The 19844-nt window shown below is 42.3% G+C and overlaps 1 protein-coding gene across 1 annotated transcript in view; it reads left to right on the forward strand.

Annotated features, from left to right (window-relative positions):
* Window positions 1-12234, forward strand: part of Cyria (CYFIP related Rac1 interactor A) — a 106069-nt gene extending 93835 nt beyond the window's left edge. The window contains exons 10-12 of the mRNA XM_021631636.2: window positions 1657-1783; window positions 6259-6329; window positions 8609-12234. Coding sequence (XP_021487311.1) covers window positions 1657-1783; window positions 6259-6329; window positions 8609-8672 — 262 coding nt within the window. The 3' untranslated portion in view covers window positions 8673-12234. The remainder of the gene's footprint in view (window positions 1-1656; window positions 1784-6258; window positions 6330-8608) is intronic.
* Window positions 12235-19844: the final 7610 nt, after the last annotated feature.

Genomic DNA, 19844 nt, shown 5'->3' on the forward strand with positions numbered 1-19844 from the left:
TGCTCTTTAGAGTGTTCAGGAACCCAAAAATGTCACAAGCACCTTAGAAAAGCTGACTGTCTTCAAATATAAAATGATTTTTTAATCCTTTTCTCTGTTTACATGTGTGTGTGTGTGTGTGTGTGTGGTATTCATGTGTATTCATATTCACATGTGTGTGAGGGCCCACATGTGTTTGTGTTTGCAGATGCAGATGCACTTGTGTGTTTAGGTACATGTAGTGTGTGTGTGTGTGTGTGTGTGTGTGTGTGTGTGTTTAAGTGTAAGCCAGATGCTGACTTTGGGTGTCTTCCTTGATTGCTTTTTGACGTTTATATTGAGACAGTGACTTCCACTTGAACCCAGATTTGGCTGGTGGGACTCGGCTGGCTAGTCAGCTGGCTGCAGGCATACTCTATCTCTGCCTCCCAAGAGCTGGGATTGGAGCTGGGCCACTGTCTTAGTCAGGGTTACTATTGCTGTGATGAAATACCAATAGCAAGTTGGGGGGTGGGAGAAAGAGTTTATTTGGCTTACACTTACTTCTGTATTGTCGTCCATTGGTGGAGAAAGTCACAAACTCCAGCAAGGTTGTAACATGGAGACAAGACCTAATGCAGAAGCCATAGAGGGGTGCTGCTTACTGGTTTGCTCCCCATGGCTTGCTCTGTCCGAATTCTTAAGGAACCCAGGACCACATTCCCAGAGATGGTCCACCCACAATGGGCTGAGTCCCCCCCCCTATCAATCACTAATTAAGAAAATCCCTACAGGCTTGCCCACAGGGCAGTCTTATGGGCACGCCTCTTCTCAGCCGAGACTTCTTCTTCTGCAGTGAGTCTAGCTTCTCTCAAGCTGACAAACTAGCCAGCACAGCCACCGTGCCTGCCTCATGCATAGATGGCTGCTAGGGGTCCGCACTCAGTCCCTCTCTTTGTGAGGCAAGTGTGTTACCCAGCGAACCATCTCTCCAGCCCTGTAAAAGAATATTAATTTTAAATATTTCCTTCATATCAAAGTTAAGATTTATTTCAAGACAGAAATAGTAATTGTCAGCATTGTGGGGCCAATTCATAATGAAATTGATGCTAAAAACGTCTCTAGCGTTGGCCTAAATTATTGCAATCATCAGGGCCCCTATCTAGGTAAGTGGGAAAAATTTAAACTCCACAAATAACTCCCAGGTACATAATTTCTTTGAGATATCTGCCAGTCCAAGTTCATCCACAGCCTGTTTCTTAACAAAGGAGGTGACTCCAGCTGGATACGAGAGAGCCGCAGTGTAGAAATGAGGCTGATTCTTTTTCTCTGTAATGAAGCCATTATTCTCTATAATCTTGGACAGCCAGAGGGGCTGGCTATAAAATATTCAAGATTGATGGGCAAGAGTTGATGTACATGGTGAGCTAGCTGCTGAAGGGAAGCAGCGAAGGGAATTTACTGCCCTCTAATTTACCTTATTTTTGCACTGAATTGCTGGTTGGATAGAGTCAAGGGAAATTATCATCTTGGGTCTTTTCAAGAGCATATTAACCTGGTTGTTGCAAGTCTTAGATGAATTCTCTGGGGTGGGGGTTGGGGAGTTGGGGTGGGGGATGAAGGACTAGCCAGTTGCGGATCTCAGAATGCACATGTTCCAACAAGGAAGTGATGCCATGGCTGTGTCTTCTCTTTTAGGGAGTACAGGAGCAGGTTTACAAGTGAGGAGACACTGATGTTCTGCATGAGGGTGATGGTAGGCGTCATCATCCTCTATGACCACGTGCACCCTGTGGGAGCTTTCTGCAAGACTTCCAAGATCGATGTAAGAAAACTCATGCAATGAAAGCCCGTGAATGCCAGCAGGGGGACCTTGCTTCTCATCCTCTGGCCTCCGTCCCTCACTGAGAAAGACCTCTCCAAGATTCCATTCCTTGGAGATGCTTAGCAAATACCTTCCTAGCAAGTAGTCTGCTCTTTCTCACGTGGTTAGGAGGAGTCGTCCAGCTTCCTACTGGGCACAGGTGATCCACCCTACCTTCAGGCCACCCTTCATCCATTCCAGGTGACCTGTCAGGACACCTTCCTACCTTTTGTGTGTTATAGAGTTGGGAGCTCCTGGGTTACAAGGCATGATGGTAAAGGCCAAATGACCTACCAGCCTCCTCTCTGATTATGCCTTACCTGCTGCTCCACCAGTCATCCTCTGTTCTTAATGCAGCATCTTGGAGTCTCTCCATGACCTCCTCTTCTGATGGTGGATTTCTTCCAGGCAATCTTTAGATGTAGCTCATCCTGGAATGCATTTCCTGTGCCCCACATAAGTAAAACCATCCTTCTCTTCTGGTCCTCAGATCATTTACCAATTTGCTTTTTGTAACATTCCCACAGACTCCAGCTTTTTAAAAGGATAGGGATCGTAGTCAGTGCACCTAAATGTCCTGGGATAGTGTGCCTGATATGCAATAGATACCCCCACAGAGCTTCTGTTCGGTGAAAAAGGATGAGTGAGGGAAGGAAAAAAAGCTCGAATACATATGCAGAGACCTTTGGAAGCACATCATCTCTACAGTTGCTTTCCTGTTGGTTGTAGAATAAAACATTACTGCCGTAAGCCAGCATTTAGAATAAAATACTTCTACGTTAAGCCAGCATTTATCTATAACCTATTCTTCCATTGCTGTGATTAAATACCCTGAAAAAAAGCAACCTACAGAAGAGTTTATTTTGGCTCACAGTTCAGGGCAGAGTTCATCATGGTGGGATGGTAGAAGGAGCTGGAGGCAGCCCGATATAACACATCCATATTTAGGAAGCAGAGAGAAATGAATACAGCTCTTTGTATTTTGATGGGTGGATATGCCTGGCAAATCAGAATCCTGCTATGTGCACTATTTCAAAATATATTTCATTTACATAAGAGTATATTATGAAGACCTGGCAATAAATAAGTTGACTGTATTCATTGTGGGGATTTAAGGGTTTGATGCTATAGGTTGAGTATAAGTAACTATGAAAAACTCTAATGATCACATGACTATGGATTACATTACGTTTAGTGCCTAGTACTCCTAGGGCATTTTGGTTTACCATATCCATTTATTAACTTGTCACAGAGTCAACACCTAAAAACATGCTGGGCAAAATGAGGCCCTTGTACCCTTAACCTTTTCTTTGTAATTTTGTGCATGTCTGTGCTCAGGTTTGTATGACCTGCAGAAGACATAAGAGGAGGATGTAAAGATTCCTGTGCTATCACTCTTCAAATTTTCCTTGGATACAGGGTCCCTCACTGAGCCTGAAGCTTGTAGATTTGACTAGGCAAGCTGGCTTATCAGCTCCTGGTAACTACCTGTCTCCCACCCAGAAATTCTGGGGTCAAGGTCACAAACAACCGGAAATTAACATTTGCAAGTGGTTGCTGGGGATTTGAATTCAAGTCCTCATGTTTGTACAGCAAGTTGTCTTATCCACCAAGCCATATACCCAGCAATTGTCACCCTAATTTGTAAAACTTAACTTTCTATGCTGTTTACTGAATCTGTTAAGTTCCCAAGCAGAGAATATGTTTTGGGCATTCTTCATTCTCTTGATTAATGTTGATTAGAAAAGGACAGTTGATGTTAAACTGTGTGTGTACCTCTAAGAAGATTTTGGGCTTAAAATATTTAAGCCCCAACCATGTCTGAGGTGGTTCTGTTCTTCCAGGTACAACTTTGCTTCTAAACCAGCAGGTATAGGCTCTGGGTTCATAAGTCCTGAGGACATTAGGATCAACTGTGAGGCCCTGGAAAAGGTGAACACAGAGGGCAAGGTCTGGTTTGCAGAAGAGACATGCAGAGTGCGCTAGAAACCCAGTTGAGGGAGAGAATAGTCTGCTTAGAGGCAATGGCGTGGAAAGTGGTATTTGAGGTAGTCCATCAAGGCTTTTCTTTTCAGATAGACAGAGGAAAAGAAGAATCAGAGCAAAATCACCAAGACACAGAGAAAAATGAGCTGTTTAGAGGCCAGGTGGCAATCTGGGTAGCAGGGAAGGTGTGAGTGGATGAAGCAGTGTTCTCAAGTGATTCCCACAGAATCTTAGCAAGAGGCTCCCTACAGAGTCACACCTTAACTTCTGTCCCCAGCCAAAACCTTGCGCATAATTCCAGACCACACTTGTTATGGACACATGAAACATGGTGAGTCTTGAACCACAGGTGCTCTTTCCCTCCTGAACCCTATGTCAGATGTTGTTCCATTCTCTCACTGAGAACCTAAGCTAGCAGAAACACAGTGTGGTCGCCCTCAGATCCTAGGAATTGTCTGTGCCCCCCTTCCTCATCGGGCACTGACTCTCCACAGGGTGAGCCCTGTGTTTCATCTCACTGCTCCCTCCACCCCTCACATTCTGAGGGTTTTCCACTGGTCCTCCTCTGCCCTTGCTTCCTCTAGTCCTTTTCTCTACTCCTATGCTATATTTACACAGTGCTTAACACCTGCCAAGGGTATTTTCTATAAGGAAAAGCCTCCAAGTGCCTACTGTGTTGCTAAACCCACACTGGCTCTGGCCCTGAATGCATTTCTGACAGTTTCTTGTTATTCACACCCACAGTTTTAATCATCCTGAAATAGAATTAGGCACTCCTCAAGAGTACCCACTGCGCTTCCACCTCCTTCTGCATCTGTGTTCTCACTGCCCCTTGGGATGTCGTCACACGAACACTCAGTGCACTGTGATAATGAGCTACCTGTCTCTCTCCTCCCACTGGACCCCCAGCTCTAATGGAGCTGGAATTTCTCGGCACCTCCGGGCCTGCTGCCATCACGAACCTAGCATGGCACATAACTGGCATGCTTGTAGCCTGTCTCTAAACTTGAATCTCTGATAGACATGTGTAGTTGATCGTGACATTCATTCTTCTATGACCCCCAAATGCTTCTCAGTCCTGGCTACCTTCAGCAGCTGGCTGTGTCTTATCAAGCTGTTACCATAGGACTTTTTCATATTAGAAGTGTGACATATTAGTAGGTGCAGAGAAGTTGGCACTCTGCAAGTAGCTGTTGGTATAACCAAACCCATCAGATGCCCCCACACTTTGTGTGAATGTCTAAGATTAAAATAAGTGCCTTTTTTTATAGAAATAACTTTGCTGTTCCAAAGGATAAGCAAAACACTCTAGGATATGCATAAAATGACAGGATCTATGTAAATTTTAATTTTCATGGCAGACTTAGATAACTTTAATTCCAAGACCTCAGAAAACTTAGAAACTTGTGGAACTTCATGCTAATACAAAGCAGCCAGAATAAAAACTGGGCATTTGACCCCTGTAACATTCCCATTCTTTACAGTTTCTTTTTAACAGTCTTCTCAGAGACAGGTAAGACACAGGCCTGCACTTCTAGGGGTTACTGGTCAAGTAAGAGAGACAGACTTAGAGGCTAACCTACCCAGAGTCCTCTAAGGGATACAAAGCCATGTTGGGCTCACAAATAAGTGGTCATGACTATCTATGGTATGGATAACTGGGATGAAAAGAGGCCACAGTGATAGCAGTCTGTTTAGTGTTGACTTTGGAAGCAGTAGACAAGTTTGTCTCCAGAAGCTTTTTTTTTTTTTTAAGAAAGTCATATATTTTCACTGTGCTTACATTCCCAGCCCTGAGGAGTGGACATGGGCAGATCCCTAGGGCTTGTTCATCAGCCAGCTGAGCCTACCCAGCAAGCTCCAAGCCAAAGAGACCCTGTCTCAAAAATTAGGTTAACAGTACCTTAGGAATAAGAGCTGAGCTTGTCCCCTGACCTGCACATGGATGCCACACAAATGTACCTGTACACAGACACACACACACACACACACACACACACACACACACACACACACGTTTCCTAGGGCTGGTGAACTTGATACTTTACAAAACATTAAGGGTGTGACAGTCAACAGCTCAAAGAGGAGGAGCTTTCTTAGCAGACAAAGCATTAAATTACTGAGTGTGTTAAAAAAAAAAAAAAAAAAAAAAAAACCTTAGTGAATCTGAACCGAGAACCAAGGAAAGTGATTTCTACTTCTGGTCTGGGCTCCATAGTATGTTTCTCCTTAAAGTAAGTGAGATGTACACTTGTGGCACAGGATGAAAATCAGTAGAGACCGCAATCGTAAAGACCTCCTAACAAACCTGGAGGAACGATGCACCATCCAGAGAGGTTTGTTCATGGCCTTCATGTGTCACTGCTCTGGAGAGCTGTTAGGATGGACAGACATCACTATGGACAGGTTTACACAGGATTGTAACAAAATACTGTACTTTCTTCTTCCAGATGAAAGGCTGCATAAAGGTGTTGAAGGAGCAGGCCCCGGACAGTGTGGAAGGGCTGCTGAATGCTCTCAGGTGAGCCTCTCTCTGGGTTAGGCTGATAGATCAGGGGCCCTCTCAGACCATTTCGGATGTGGATGCTGTTGAGGGCCAAGGGTCTGAGCACCAGTCTACCAGTCTCTTAGCCCTTCACTTGTTTTAACACAATTCATCTTCTTAGCACTGCTGGGAAGTCAGCATCATTTTTATCACCCACTTTCTACAGATGGGAAAAATTGAGGTAATTTTTTGTTTTGTTTTGTTTTCAAGCCAGGGTTTCTCTCTGTAGCCCTGACCATGCTGGAACTTGCTCTGTAGTCTTGGCTGGCCTTGAACTCAGGGATCTGCCTGTCTCTGCCTCCTGAATGTTGGAATTAAAGGTGTGAGCCACCATACCTGATTATGTGAGCTCAAATAACTTTTCAATGCCATGTAGTAAAGGGCCATGTTAAGACTATTCCTGGGCCTGGGTGGCTCCGTGGGGCTTAGGTGTGGCTCTTGGCCATGGCGCTCTGTGAGTAGTGGAGTCTCCTAAGAAGGAGAGCATCCAGTTCTCATGTCTGTCTTCACCCTGGCTGCATGGAGGGAGAAGAGGGGAGTTTCCAGGCACTGGGATGTCAGGCCAAGTAAATTAAAGCCCCTGCCCTGGAAGCCCAAGCATATCCCTTGTGTGTGTTTGTGTGTGTGTGTGTGTGTGTGTGTGTGTGTGTGTGTGCTTGGTCTCAGCTCCCTAAGGGGCTCACACATGCAGCTGCCAGAACTGAGAACCTGTTATTCACTGCTGGATGCCTGAACATTTAGCCAGCTGTAGCTTGTTTCCACCCCTTTAGGCATCTTTCACTTTTCCCAAGGATACATTTGCTTAATCCACTTCAGAGAGGAGATTGTTATTTTTAACCATGCTAAATTCAAAGGAATTTGCTGAACTGCACAGAGCATCCCTATGCAGGATTTCAATCAGGAAGACTTAAGGATCCTGCTGTCTTAGCCTTTCAATCCCGTCAGTTCCCTGCAATGCAATACATGCAGTAAAATGAGTAAGTCTGAGAGAAATGAGGTAGAACTCATTTCTGCATGGAATGCTCTACCTCTATTGCTTTGTCGCATGCAACCATTGCAAACTATAGACCCAAGGCTGATCTATTATCCTGCCTCAACGGATGAAGAAACTAATAGTCTCAAGACACCAAAGTTACTGTTTTTCTGAGTTTCCAACATCTTTGAGAATATGTGTATTATTACCATAAGAGCCTCCTCCTAGGTTTTCCCCAAAGAAGACTGTAAGCATGCCAGGCTGGCCTTTTATATTTATTAAGAAGACTTTAGCTTCTGAATTTCTGGAACTTTCCAGTTTCATTCTAGCTGCCAAAACATCTTGGAGATCAGGGCATTGTGTCAAGCCATGAATCTCATCCCAGTGTGGGAATTTGTATTTCCTGGAGACACATGATGAAGTGGGAGGAGTGTAGGCTTTCCAGGCAGCCAGACATAGGCTCAAGTCAAAAGTCACAGATTGTTCACAAATCAAAACCATCTGCTGCACGATTCAGAGTGAGCCACTGAATGTTTTTGACCCTCGGCTTTCTCACCTGTGAAATCAAGTCACTTCCTTCATTTGAAGAGTTATTTGTGACTGGAATGGGATCTTACACAGAACCCTTGTTTTGTTGTAGGTCAGGTTTTTTTTTTCCACATTCCTTTGCACACAAGAGTCAGTAATGAATGAGACTTTTTTTTTCTTTTTAAGATTGTACCTTTGTTCTTGTACCTCCATCTGTAACCCCTGGTGGTGGCAATGTGGATAAGCACGGCCCCTACACTAGACAGTCATCAGCATTTAAATTTTAGAATACCATATGAATTCTGTAACTCAGCTTGGTTAGCCTCAATGGACAAGATGCTGAGCTAAGTACTGTGAACTCTGTCTCTTTGAAAATGAGATCAGTTTTGTCTCCTTTAATGAGGTATTAAAAAAAACTTGTTTAGTATTACCACACACAAAAAAAAAAATCAAATATCAAGGCTGCCTAAGAAGCTTGGCATTATGGTGTGTACCTGTTAATCTTTGTAGGAGGGAAGCTGAGACAGGAGGATTGCCATGTGTTTGAGGCTAACATGGGTTACGGGGTGAGGGCAAGGTCAACCTGGAATATAGAGCAAAACCCCAGTCAAAGCCAAATCAAAAATAAACTTGCAGAGACTATATGGGATGAACACCAAAAGATGGGTCTTTGTGTAAAGAAAGGAGCCTGTGTTTCTTATTTACAAATTTCAGTTGGGCAAGCCCTGACATCCAATTCTCTTTCCCCATTCAGGTTCACTACAAAGCACTTGAATGATGAATCGACTTCCAAACAGATTCGAGCAATGCTTCAGTAGAGCCCTGCTTGGAGAAGAGGATCTGTGTGCTGACCTCAGAAGATGTATATGTTTACATAATTTAATACAGATTGATGTTAATACTTGTGTATTTACATAACCATTTCCTTCTTGTCACTGAAATATATGGACCTTAATTTGTATCTTAGCTGATTGAACCCAGCAGAGCATAAATTGACTTGAGAGCCTTACCTTTGATGTCTGACATGAAACTCCTTTCTCCAAAAGGCCAAATTTGGAAACATGGCTGTTGGCTGCTGGAGTCCTGTAATGATGCCTGTAACAATCAGAAATTCTTAATAGCTTGTGGTATTGTTTTAATTCTAGATGTATTATCTCTCTGGGAGTATAGTTGATAGAAACACAAAGTACTTGATTTCCTGTGTCGGCTCAGATACAAGAAACAGACACATTTGTTACCCCGGCAAAGAGGAGAGGGAGAGAGAGAAAGAGAGAGAGAGAGAGAGAGAGAGAGAGAGAGAGAGAGAGGAATCCAAGAGAAGAAAACTGCATGAGGAGAGTGGAGCACACGTGTTCTGAGTTCAGCACACCCCTCTCTGCCTTCCGCCTGCAAACCCCACGTGCAGCTTTTCTGTATGCACGTGTTTTATTAATCTGAATATTCACCTTCTGTCTCCGATTGTGTTGCTTTTGTTCCCTTTTAGTTTTTGAAAGAGGAAAACGGCCTGTGTTTTAATCAGCTAATGAGGAGGCAATGGAATAGATAGAGGGGTTCTTGCAGGAGGACTGAGGAAAGTAGCTATCTTAAGAGTATTTGAGAGAGAGTTGGCATTAGGACAGTCATATCTGTGTCAACCCTCTGCCTGCAGGGACAGATAAACGGGACTCTGTTTGTGAGATCACAAATAAAACCACTCACCTCCCCAGGAGTCTGCAGAGTTTTAGGTACTCCACCCCTCCTGATAAGGAAGCCCCCCTTCTCTATCAAAATGGACTGCTCTTGTCAGAGCTGAGAGCGAAAGCACTTTGCTAATTACTGGAAAACTGGAGGAATTTTGAGAGAAGAAACCTATGCTGATTACCTGGTGTCTACCCCCACCAGTCTGAGTACCCTGGCAAATTCACTTTTAGTCTCACATTCCTCAAATATAAAATACACAGTCTTGGAGCTGGAGAGATGGCTTAGTCATCAAGAGTACTTGCTGTTGTGGAAGACCTGGGTTGGATTCCTAGCACCTACATGGTGGCTCACAAAACTCTCCGTTACTCCAGTTCCAGGGGACCCAATACCCTCTTCTGATCTCTGTGGACGCCAGGCATGCACATAGTGCACTTACATACAGGCAGGAGAAACACTTATACACATAAAATAAATTAAAATAAATAAATCTTTTTTTAAGAGTCCTGGCAGGCTAGTAGGAGCCACCCAACCAACCTTCCTTGCTGCATAAATTCCAGAGTATTGTCGCACTCATTATGATGAATATCATTATCACTAGTCCTGCAGTCATTCTGCTTATAGGTTAGAGCTGAGTTAGGTTAGAATCTTGGTATCATATTCTGACCTGGAAAGATACGGGCATACAAGATGAGTCCTACATAGGACTAGATCCTGCGGCTTTTCCCACCTAACTCTGTACTCTTTCCTCTTTACCATGTGACCTATTACTATGTAAGGCAGAGCATATGGACCCTTGTAGAGAAATCCCGAGTCTAGCCTGTGTTATTGCTTGCATATCTTTGCTAGAAGGAGAGAATTTTCCAGACAACTGATGAATGATAATCCTGGAAGACAGCTCTAGGATGATCAGGATGTGGCATCATTTGGTTTGCAACATTCCAAGAAAAGTGCTGTGAAATATCAACCTTTCCAGACTGGGGTGGCCATCCAACATTCCTTTCAGTCCTCCAAGAAAGAGGCTACGTGGTTTATTTCAACAAAGAAACACAGACAAATGGGAGAGCCGATTTCCCAGTTTATATGTCAGTGTAGCCACCAGATCAGGGAAAGGCCTTGTCCCTTCGAGCTTCCTAACAGAGTAAGTACAGACACTTGACTGATACAGGCATTCTCAACAGGACAGAATTATACCAGATGGCTCCTGTGACCTTGTCAAGCCTAGGAATCCCGAAATTCAGAGAAAGCCAGAAAATGTAATCATGCGGGGATGAGACATTCTCCAATGTTGAGCGTTAGGGATGGTCTTTTTGGCAACCATAGGCAAAGCTTAGTTGGGCAACTCTCAAGCCTACAAGAGCAGAGATGCACAATATTTATAAGCATTTGTCCATTTGCCCTTTCCTCAGCAGAGGAGATTAAGATTTCAAAGAAGGGACTGCCCAGTTTCTATTGGGCTCTTAGACACAGACCTGAGCCATGAACCCAAGCCACGTATCTACACCACAGCTGCCTCTCAATTGGCTATATAAGAACACATTAGGAATTACCTGTCAGATTATATATAAATAGTTGAGGACGTTTGTAACTTTTAGTTAGACTTTCTATTCAGTGGGACCAAATGTGTGTATGGGTGCTGTCAGTCTGCTTCAGGCTAGCCAGTCCATTGTCTCCAAGATGAGACTCCACAGGACTCGGATTTTGAGAAGCCTCAGGTCATCGGGGAAAGGGGGGGGACAGGCTGAGTGTCTGTGATCACTAACAGGGAATGGGCCTTGAGTCCACTCCAGAACTGTTGTGGGAGACCAATTGTCTAAACAGACTGTCCATTGGGCATCAGGAATCCTCAAACAATTTGTTTTTTTTTTTCTTTCTCTTTTCTCTTTTTCTTTGTTTTTTTGTTTTGTTTTGTTTTTGTGCTGCATGCACATGTAGCCAACACTCATAGGTAATTTGGAGGAAAAGTGCTAGCGACAGTGTCATTGTTCACAATACTTCATAATTGATGTTTCATCGTTTAAAAAAAAGTGTTTTATATGACTCAGATATTAAATTTAAAGCAAGAAAGAAGGAAAAAAAATGATGTTTCCCAGATATATTGCTACTTTGGCATGGTAATTCCTCTCCTGTTCACCTAGGCTTTCATAGCGAAAGTTTGGTGGAAATAGATATTTTTACTTGTGATGACACAATAGAGCCAGAATGTCAGATAACAACCATGAAGAAGGTGTTGGGTGTCTTTTAATATTTAGTTAGTATGTTCCTCATCAACATACACATATATTCTTAGTTATTACCATTTTGCCAAACATGAATGGCAAGCCTAAGTTTTTGAAACATCATCACAATTAAGTCCAAATGTCATACTTCTTCAAGAGCAAGATAAAGCCTACACAATCTAGAGATCCAGTTGCAATAGAGTTCAGACTCCTTATTCAGTCTTATGCCCTAGGCATCTCTCAAGTGGTCTAGATATTAATAACTAACACTGGGACTTTATCTTTGCCAGCCCCAACCTTCAGAACTCCATTGTCATAGTACACCTGTAAAGATGGTTGCACATTAGAAGGGGCTTTGAAGCAGTTGTATGTTGTTTGCTGAAGTCATTGTTAATTTTTTTTTTGCCTGCATTGCCTCTTTTTGTACAGAACTTTTGAGTGTGAAATGAAAATTAAAGTTTGGTACATACGTAATTTAAAATCATGCTTTTGTATGATGCAAGGGTGAATTGGGTGGTACAGCATGGAAGTCTGCTCATCGTGCTGTGAGGAAATTACATCATGCCAGCTGCTCTTCCCTCCTTATCATGGTTTCTTCCAACATGGCAAGTAATTCCCCAAGGGGACTGCTTTTGGATTCACTGGTCTCATATCCATTTCAACAAGAACCTTCATTATTTTTTTAAGAAAAGAAGAGGAAGAGAATCAAGACTGGTACTTAGAGATATAGCAAAGCTGCTCGCCCAAGGATGCTAAGAAACTCCAGCAAATGCTCTTTCACTCTTTTGAATGCAGTAGCATTTCAGAATTTGGCCAAAATGGGTGGGAGAAAAAAAAAAACTCCTCTGTGTAAATTCATTTTTTTTCCACACAACAGAAGCAATAAAATGGTTGTTTTAACTCTTTGGCACTAACATTTTCCCAGAGGGCCACTCTTAATTTCTGCACTTCTAAAGCCAGAGACCTAATTGCATGTGTGCTCATTGATCTGAATATCGAAGAGGGACCCTTCCATTACAGCCTTTCCTGTGGAATGGTTGATTTGGGGCATGAAAGAAGCAGAGATGACTACTTTTCCGTAAATTGATAAATGATTAAATCATAAATGGGCAAAGGCTAGGGGGAAAAAAGCTAAACAAGAAAGGAGGTTTGGGGGTATATGAATGTGTATATATGTTTGTGTTTGTCTGTGCTTAAATAAGTTCTGAGACTCAGGGGGTGCAGGGAATAAAGTATATGTGAGCCTGTTAAGACCAATACAGCTAAATAATGTTGGTGAACTTATTTGAACTGTATTCATTAGATACATTGATCCCATGCCCAAGTCCAGGTGGAAACCAGTAAAGAGTCCCACTCATCTGGCACAGTAAACAGAGAGCTAGCACACTGCATCTCCCCACAGTTGATCTTCAGAAGTGAGAGCTATTTCTTCCTGGTTACATTCAGTCTGTCGAAGCTGTTTTTCCCTGCTGTGGACCTTCTCCTGCCTCCTCATTCCCAACGATCTGGAAATGCAGCAATTCCTGGAAATGGGTTCTGTAAAATGCCTCCTCCAGACACTGTCCTTTGAAATTATGCTGTGTAGGATTCTAGATAAATCTCAGAATTTAAGACACAGTTTCTTAAGTGGACCATTCTCAAAACCCCGTGAGGTATTTTATCTGCAAACCTCATGCTTCTGGATGCCTCTTTAAGTTCTCCTTATTTGCCCCACAACTGGTTTTGTTTCACAGTGAGGGACACACTTCATTGACCACTCTGCAGCTGCTAATGGTGTCAGTGGTCTGATTTGAGAAATAAAAGGCACAGTAGCCTCCTTCAACCTTGAAGTTCTCTCTAAAATAAGCATGCAAGTACTTGGGGGAGGCTATTGTGCTGTCCTCCAAATAACAGTACACTTGGGGAAAAATGTGTCTTCCTTTTGTTTGAGAAAAGTCCTCCAACAAGCATAGGGAAAGGTACGTGGCTGGTGGTGTTATATGTAAACCTAAATGCAGAGAATGAAATATGGAAGGTGATTGGACTCTCGGCAGAACCAGGTATTTGCTATCTCTGATGACAAAGACACTTCACTCTCATGATGACGTCAGGCACACCGTCTTTCTTTCTGTGTGTTTGAAATCTGCCTGATAACCAAGGGCTAGTCTTTCATTATCTCCATGGAGCTTTCCATGAATATCTCCCCATCCCTACAGCATGCTAAAATTTCTCTTCAGCCTTTAACTTATTTTCTACTAGAAATTTTCTACCACTGCACAGTATTTGGAAATGTGTGTTTTCTTTGTTCACAGAATCTTGAGTTCCTGGGGACAAGAACAGGCATCTCACCCAGCTGAGTTTCACATAGGCCACTGGCCAATAGAAGCTTTCTGCCAAGGCTAAACTCCGGGGTCCTGAAACGTAGGTGTGCTGAAATTAAATTTTGAAAATTAGTTTGTCCAGATTAGTGGCCATTCACAGACTGCTCCCTTGGGCAGTCAATTTTATTTCTGCAAGAAATATTTACTTACCATCAGTATATTTTATCCTCTCCCGGACACAGAGAGCTTGAATCTTATGGCTAATCTGCCAATAACCCAAATAAGGAAGCAGGAGAATCTTGATCATACATCATATCAGCTAGACCTGGCACTGCCGGCAGCCAGTGCACTAAGCAGGTGCAGGTGGCATCTTGTTTTGTTTCAGACAATGGTGCACTTTAGTGAGAATGCTGAGTTTGACACAACCAGAAGGTCAAAGAGCAACAAGCCAACTCAATACAAAGTAGATTTGTTTACTTGACACAATCTAGAGTCATCTGGAAGGAGTCTCAATGATGGAATATCTACATGGAGTTGGCCTGTGCCTGTATATATGAGGGATTATCTTGATTAGGTTAATTTACTCAAGAAGTCCCAGCCCACAGTGAGTGGCACCATTCCCTAGACAGGGTGTCCTGATTGTATGAGAGTGGAGAAATGGAGCTGAGCACAAGCAGATAAACATGCATTTCCCTCCTGTTTTTGACTATGGGTGGGATGCAAAAAACTGCTTTCAGCCCTTACCACATTGACTTCCACATACAAAGGACTATAACATGTAATTGTGAACTAAAGTAAACCTGTTCCTTCCTAAGCTGATTTTTATTCGGGTATTTTATCACAACAACAAAAAATTGAAACTAGGACAGTCAGTAGCTGCAAAACTTGGTTCAGCACCTTGGATAGCATACCATGCAATTTCTAAGAATGCATGGACTCTGTAATCGCCCAGCCTTGTTGGCTGTTTTGAATTTGTCTCTGGAATTTTGAACACTAAGGATTTGTAACTTTCAGTGCTATACCCACTGGGTAACTTTCCCAGTTTCTTCCTCTTGGGACTTCTGAGCACTATGTAAATAGGATAGGAAGCAGTTGGGACATGCCCAAGAATCATGCTGGCTTTTCATATTTATGGTGTGTTGAAATAAGGCAAACTTATAACATAGCTTTTTCTCCTTCCCTCCTTTTCCTTCTTTCTTTTCTTTCTTTCTTTCTTTCTTTCTTTTCTTTCTTTCTTTTTTTCTTTCTTTCTCTTTTGGGACAAAGTCTCCCTGTGCAGTCTAGAATTTCTATGAATCTCAGGCTGGTCTCAAAATCATGAGTCTCCATGATTTTGCTCAGCCAAGTTCTGTACACCACAAATATTAATTCTTAAGCCCCATACTTTTTATGAATTATGATCACAAAGCAAAACACGTATGCTTTCAAACAGTTTCAAAACATATCAATTTCTCCTCACTCTGTTTTACTAACTCTAAACTTTCTAACCTCTCCCCAGCTCACCAGGTCACACTACCCTCCTCTAGAGTCTTCTGAACACATGAGATAACTTATTTCATGGTGGTATATATTTGATAATATTGTGTCTTTAGCATGTTTCCTGAAATATGTTGTTACAGATATTTATTGGCATTCTGCAGGGAATGAATGATAATTTCAAAATACTTACTATACAAAATTAAAGACATTACTTTATTTACCTATTAATTTTGTTACAAGATTTTTTTCTGTATATTATGAATTTCCACAAATGGACTGACTAAATAATTAGCAGCAATTCTCAAATACATCTGTCTATAAAATTCTTTCATATTTCACAGAACATCATTAATTTCTCATGGTCACTGAGAAAGCAAGCCCAGGACATTGAGACTCAAGGCCTTCCAATAGACAAACCATCTAAAGCTCCTTAGTTCTTTCATTTCGTTCACCACATGTCAACGATGCTATTCCACTCTCCTATGCTATACAACCATTCTCAGTTTTCTACTGTGTGTTCTATTTTCCTTGTCATATGCTATGTCGAGGCCTGGTCATCTTGAGGATATTGTTCAGTCTTTCCATAAGCAAAGTTGGGTACACTTTCCTGTTTTTTCCCCATTACCCTTCCCTCCCCTTTCCTTCCCTTCCTCCCTCCCCTTTCCTCCTTCTCTTCCTTTCTGCTATATATGGAGACTTAAAGCCATGACGTGATATATATTGTTTAGTTAGGGCCACTATTACTGTGATGAAATGCCACAACTAAAGCAACTTGGGGAAGAGAGTGTTTGTTCGGCTTACTCTTCTAGATCATAGTCCGACACTGAAGGAAGTCAGGACAGGAACTCAAACAGGGCTGGAACCTGAACGCAAGAGCTGATGCAGAGGCCATGGAGGAGTGCTGCTTACTGGCTTGCTCCTCATGGCCTGCTCAGCCTGCTTTCTTATAGAACCTAAGACTGCAAGCCCAAGGATGGCACGACTTCATGTATAGTTTGTAATCGTTGTCAAGGCACTGAGGATCCAACAAAAATAATATTTAAAAAACAAGTTAAAATATTGAAAGTAAAAAATTTAAAGGTGTGTAATATGGGAAACAGTTCTTTTTAATTTTTTGAACCTATTTTCGTACATTATTTCAATCATACTTTTTTTTTTCTTTGTACTCCAAGTCATGAATCTTGCATGATCTGTGTCAGCCTGGGGCCAGATTCAAGATGTGTTTTCAGAAGAGTGGGTGGGAATCACAAGTCATTCTCCAGGCCACTCAGAACCGCTGGCCCATTATAACTCCTACCATGTATTTGGATCTTTTTATCTCTAGTTTCTTACATAAATTTCCCAGGATGCATAAGATGTCAACTGAACATTCTAACAGAAACATTTATTCATGACATTCAAGCTAAAGCCTCATATGAGGGTAATTATTCAGTGACACCTTTAGACAACAGAAGAATGAGGATTCCAAACACAGATTAGGATAGCTGATTTCCTCTGGACGATCAAATCTATTTGTAGGAATGGGGAAGCAATCATTAAATGCTGATAGTTCTCTGGACCAGGCTGAGGGTCTCATGATGCCAAAACTGATGACTTCCACAACCCTAATATGTCACAGCACCCCACTTCAGTTAATCATGCTCATAGGACATGGAGATACATTTGGCAGGTGGACCAGCATTTCAACCACCTTAGAAGGTAGAGGTTGTCCACAATAAGGGAACAAGAAGAGAAATATAAGCACTTTGAGAGGGAAGGGTATCTGCTTTCTTTTCTTTTTTAAGATTTATTTATTTATTATATATACAGTGTTCTGCCTGTGTATGTGTGACTCATGCCAGAAGAGGGCACCAGATCTCACTACAGATGGTTGTGAGCCACCATGTGTTTGTTGGGAATTGAACTCAGGACCTCTGGAAGAACAGCCAGTGCTCTTAAACATCTGAGCCGTCTTTTCAGCCCAGTGGTATCTGCTTTCACTATGGAAAGTGCTTATTTAGAGAAATGTTCCCAGCATTGGCTCATGAAACTCAGACATCTTCAAAGTCTCTGGGTCAAGTGGGGCTGGAAACCCAGCTTACAGAGTGGAATGCATGCTGTGTGTAAGCATGAGGACTTGAGTTTGATCCCCAGCACCCACATAAAAACACAGACCTAGTGGCACAAGCTTGTTATCCCAACACATGGGAGACAAAGACAGGTGGATTTCTAGGGCTCATTGGCTGAGCAACCTAGTCCAGATAACAGCCCCAAGTCCCAGGGAGAAACCATGTCTCAGAAAAGCATAGTGATGGCTTCTGAGCGACAATACCCAAGGTTGACCTCTTGCTTCCGAATGAGTGAACATACAGATGATACAAATGCATGCTCTTCTGCCCACATAGGTTTGTCCATGTGAACCCACACACACACACGTACACATATATGTGCACATGAACACACGCATGTACACATGCACACTTACACAAAAGAATGTCAAGAGCACCCTTAGCTACACACAATGTCTGCTAACCTGAGCTATAAACTCTAGCCTCCCCCTGCCCCCAAACAAAAGGAAAACAGTTTCTAAGTAGTCATGAGTATGGTGTTACTTGATTGAATGAAGTCAATAGAGAGCTACCTACAGCACCAAGGGAGCCATTGCTAAAAACTCTCTTGAGGCTTCCCAGCGTAGAACATGTAGCTGTTTCCCATAATACACAAGTTTAACTTATCTTGTTTGCTTATTTGCTTATTTCTTTTTATTTATTACAATTTATTCACTTTGTATCCCAGCTGTAGCCCCCTTCCTTGTCCCCTCCCAATCCCACTCTCCTTCCCTCTTCTCCTCCTATGCCCCCCAAGTCCACTCATAAGGGAGGTCCTCCTCCCCTTCCATCTGATTGTAGTCTATCAGGTCTCATCAGAAGTGGCTGCATTGTCTTCTTCTGTGGTCTGGTAAGGCTGCTCTCCCATCAGGGGGAGCTGATCAAAGAGCCAGCCACTGAGTTCATGTCAGAGACAGTCCCTGTTTCCATTACTAGAGAACCCACTTGGATACTGAGTTGCCATGGGCTACATCAGTGCAGAGGTTCTAGGTTATCTCAAAGCATAGTCCTTGGAGTATCAGTCTCAGAAAAGACCACTGGACCCAGAGTTTTTGGTTCTGTTGCTCTCCTTGTGGAGCTCCTGTCCCCTTCAGGTGTTTCTATCTCCCCCTTTTTTCATAAGATGCCCTGCACTCTGCCCAAAGTTTGGCTATAAGTCTCAGCATCTGCGTTGATACCCTGCTGGGTAGAATTTTCCAGAGTCCCTCTGTGGTAGGCTCCCATCCTTTTCACTGTTTTCTCCCTCTCCCAATGTCTATTTTGGCATGTTATCAAATATTATTTTTGTTAGGTCTGTAAAATAGGAATTTTTTTATCTTGTGAAAATAAGATCATGCCATAAATAATGTATATGTTGGTTTTTCATGTAAAATACAAAATAAGCAGCTTTGCAAGCCAGTGTGTGTTTACATATAGATACAGAGGGATGAAGCTAAGTGCAAACACACACACACACACACAAAACATGAAATTGGGAGGAGGTTCATGTTATTCATTTAACCATTTTAGTTCACTTCTCAAACGGATTTTTTTTTTGAGATTAGTTGATGCAAAATAAACTAACCATAGTTAAAGTGTCTGTGTTCGTTTTGACAGGAGATGATTAGCACACTAGATGTAACAGCCATATGCAATAGCCCCGAGCTTCCTCAGCTCCTTTGTAGCTCTTCTCCCTCCACACTCATCCCACCATGCCCAGCAGCATGGACGTGCGTTGTCGCTGTACGTTTCTTTGTAGTGAACACGACCTTTATAAACAGAATTCTACGCTGTGAATCTCTTTTTGTCTGGCTGTGTTTAGTTCATCTGCTCGCTCTGGTATCAGCAAATTTTTTTTTTCTGTATGACGATATGCCTCACTTATCGATGAGTAGTGTGGCTGGATTATGTGTTTTGATTTTCCAAGATGCTTTCAGACTATTTTCTAAAGGGATCACCCCCATTTTCAACTTACACTAGCAGTGTATACGTACCTATAATTTCTTATTTAACAACTAGAAAATAACTATATTTATTTGACTGATAATTTCTTTTTATTCCACTTATTTATTTTGTGTTTATGTGCATTTTGGAGGCCAAAGGACTACTTATGGGAGCCATTCCTCTCCTTCTACCATCTCAATGGCCCTTGACTAATAAGTTATTTATATTTGACTTGAACTTGAAGGTAAATGACTCACTGGGATTAAAGTAAGATGTTAAGAATTAATTAATTATAATTAATTAAA

This window comes from Meriones unguiculatus, chromosome 1 (genome assembly GCF_030254825.1).
Source record: "Meriones unguiculatus strain TT.TT164.6M chromosome 1, Bangor_MerUng_6.1, whole genome shotgun sequence".
In the NCBI taxonomy this organism is placed as follows: Eukaryota; Metazoa; Chordata; class Mammalia; order Rodentia; family Muridae; genus Meriones; species Meriones unguiculatus.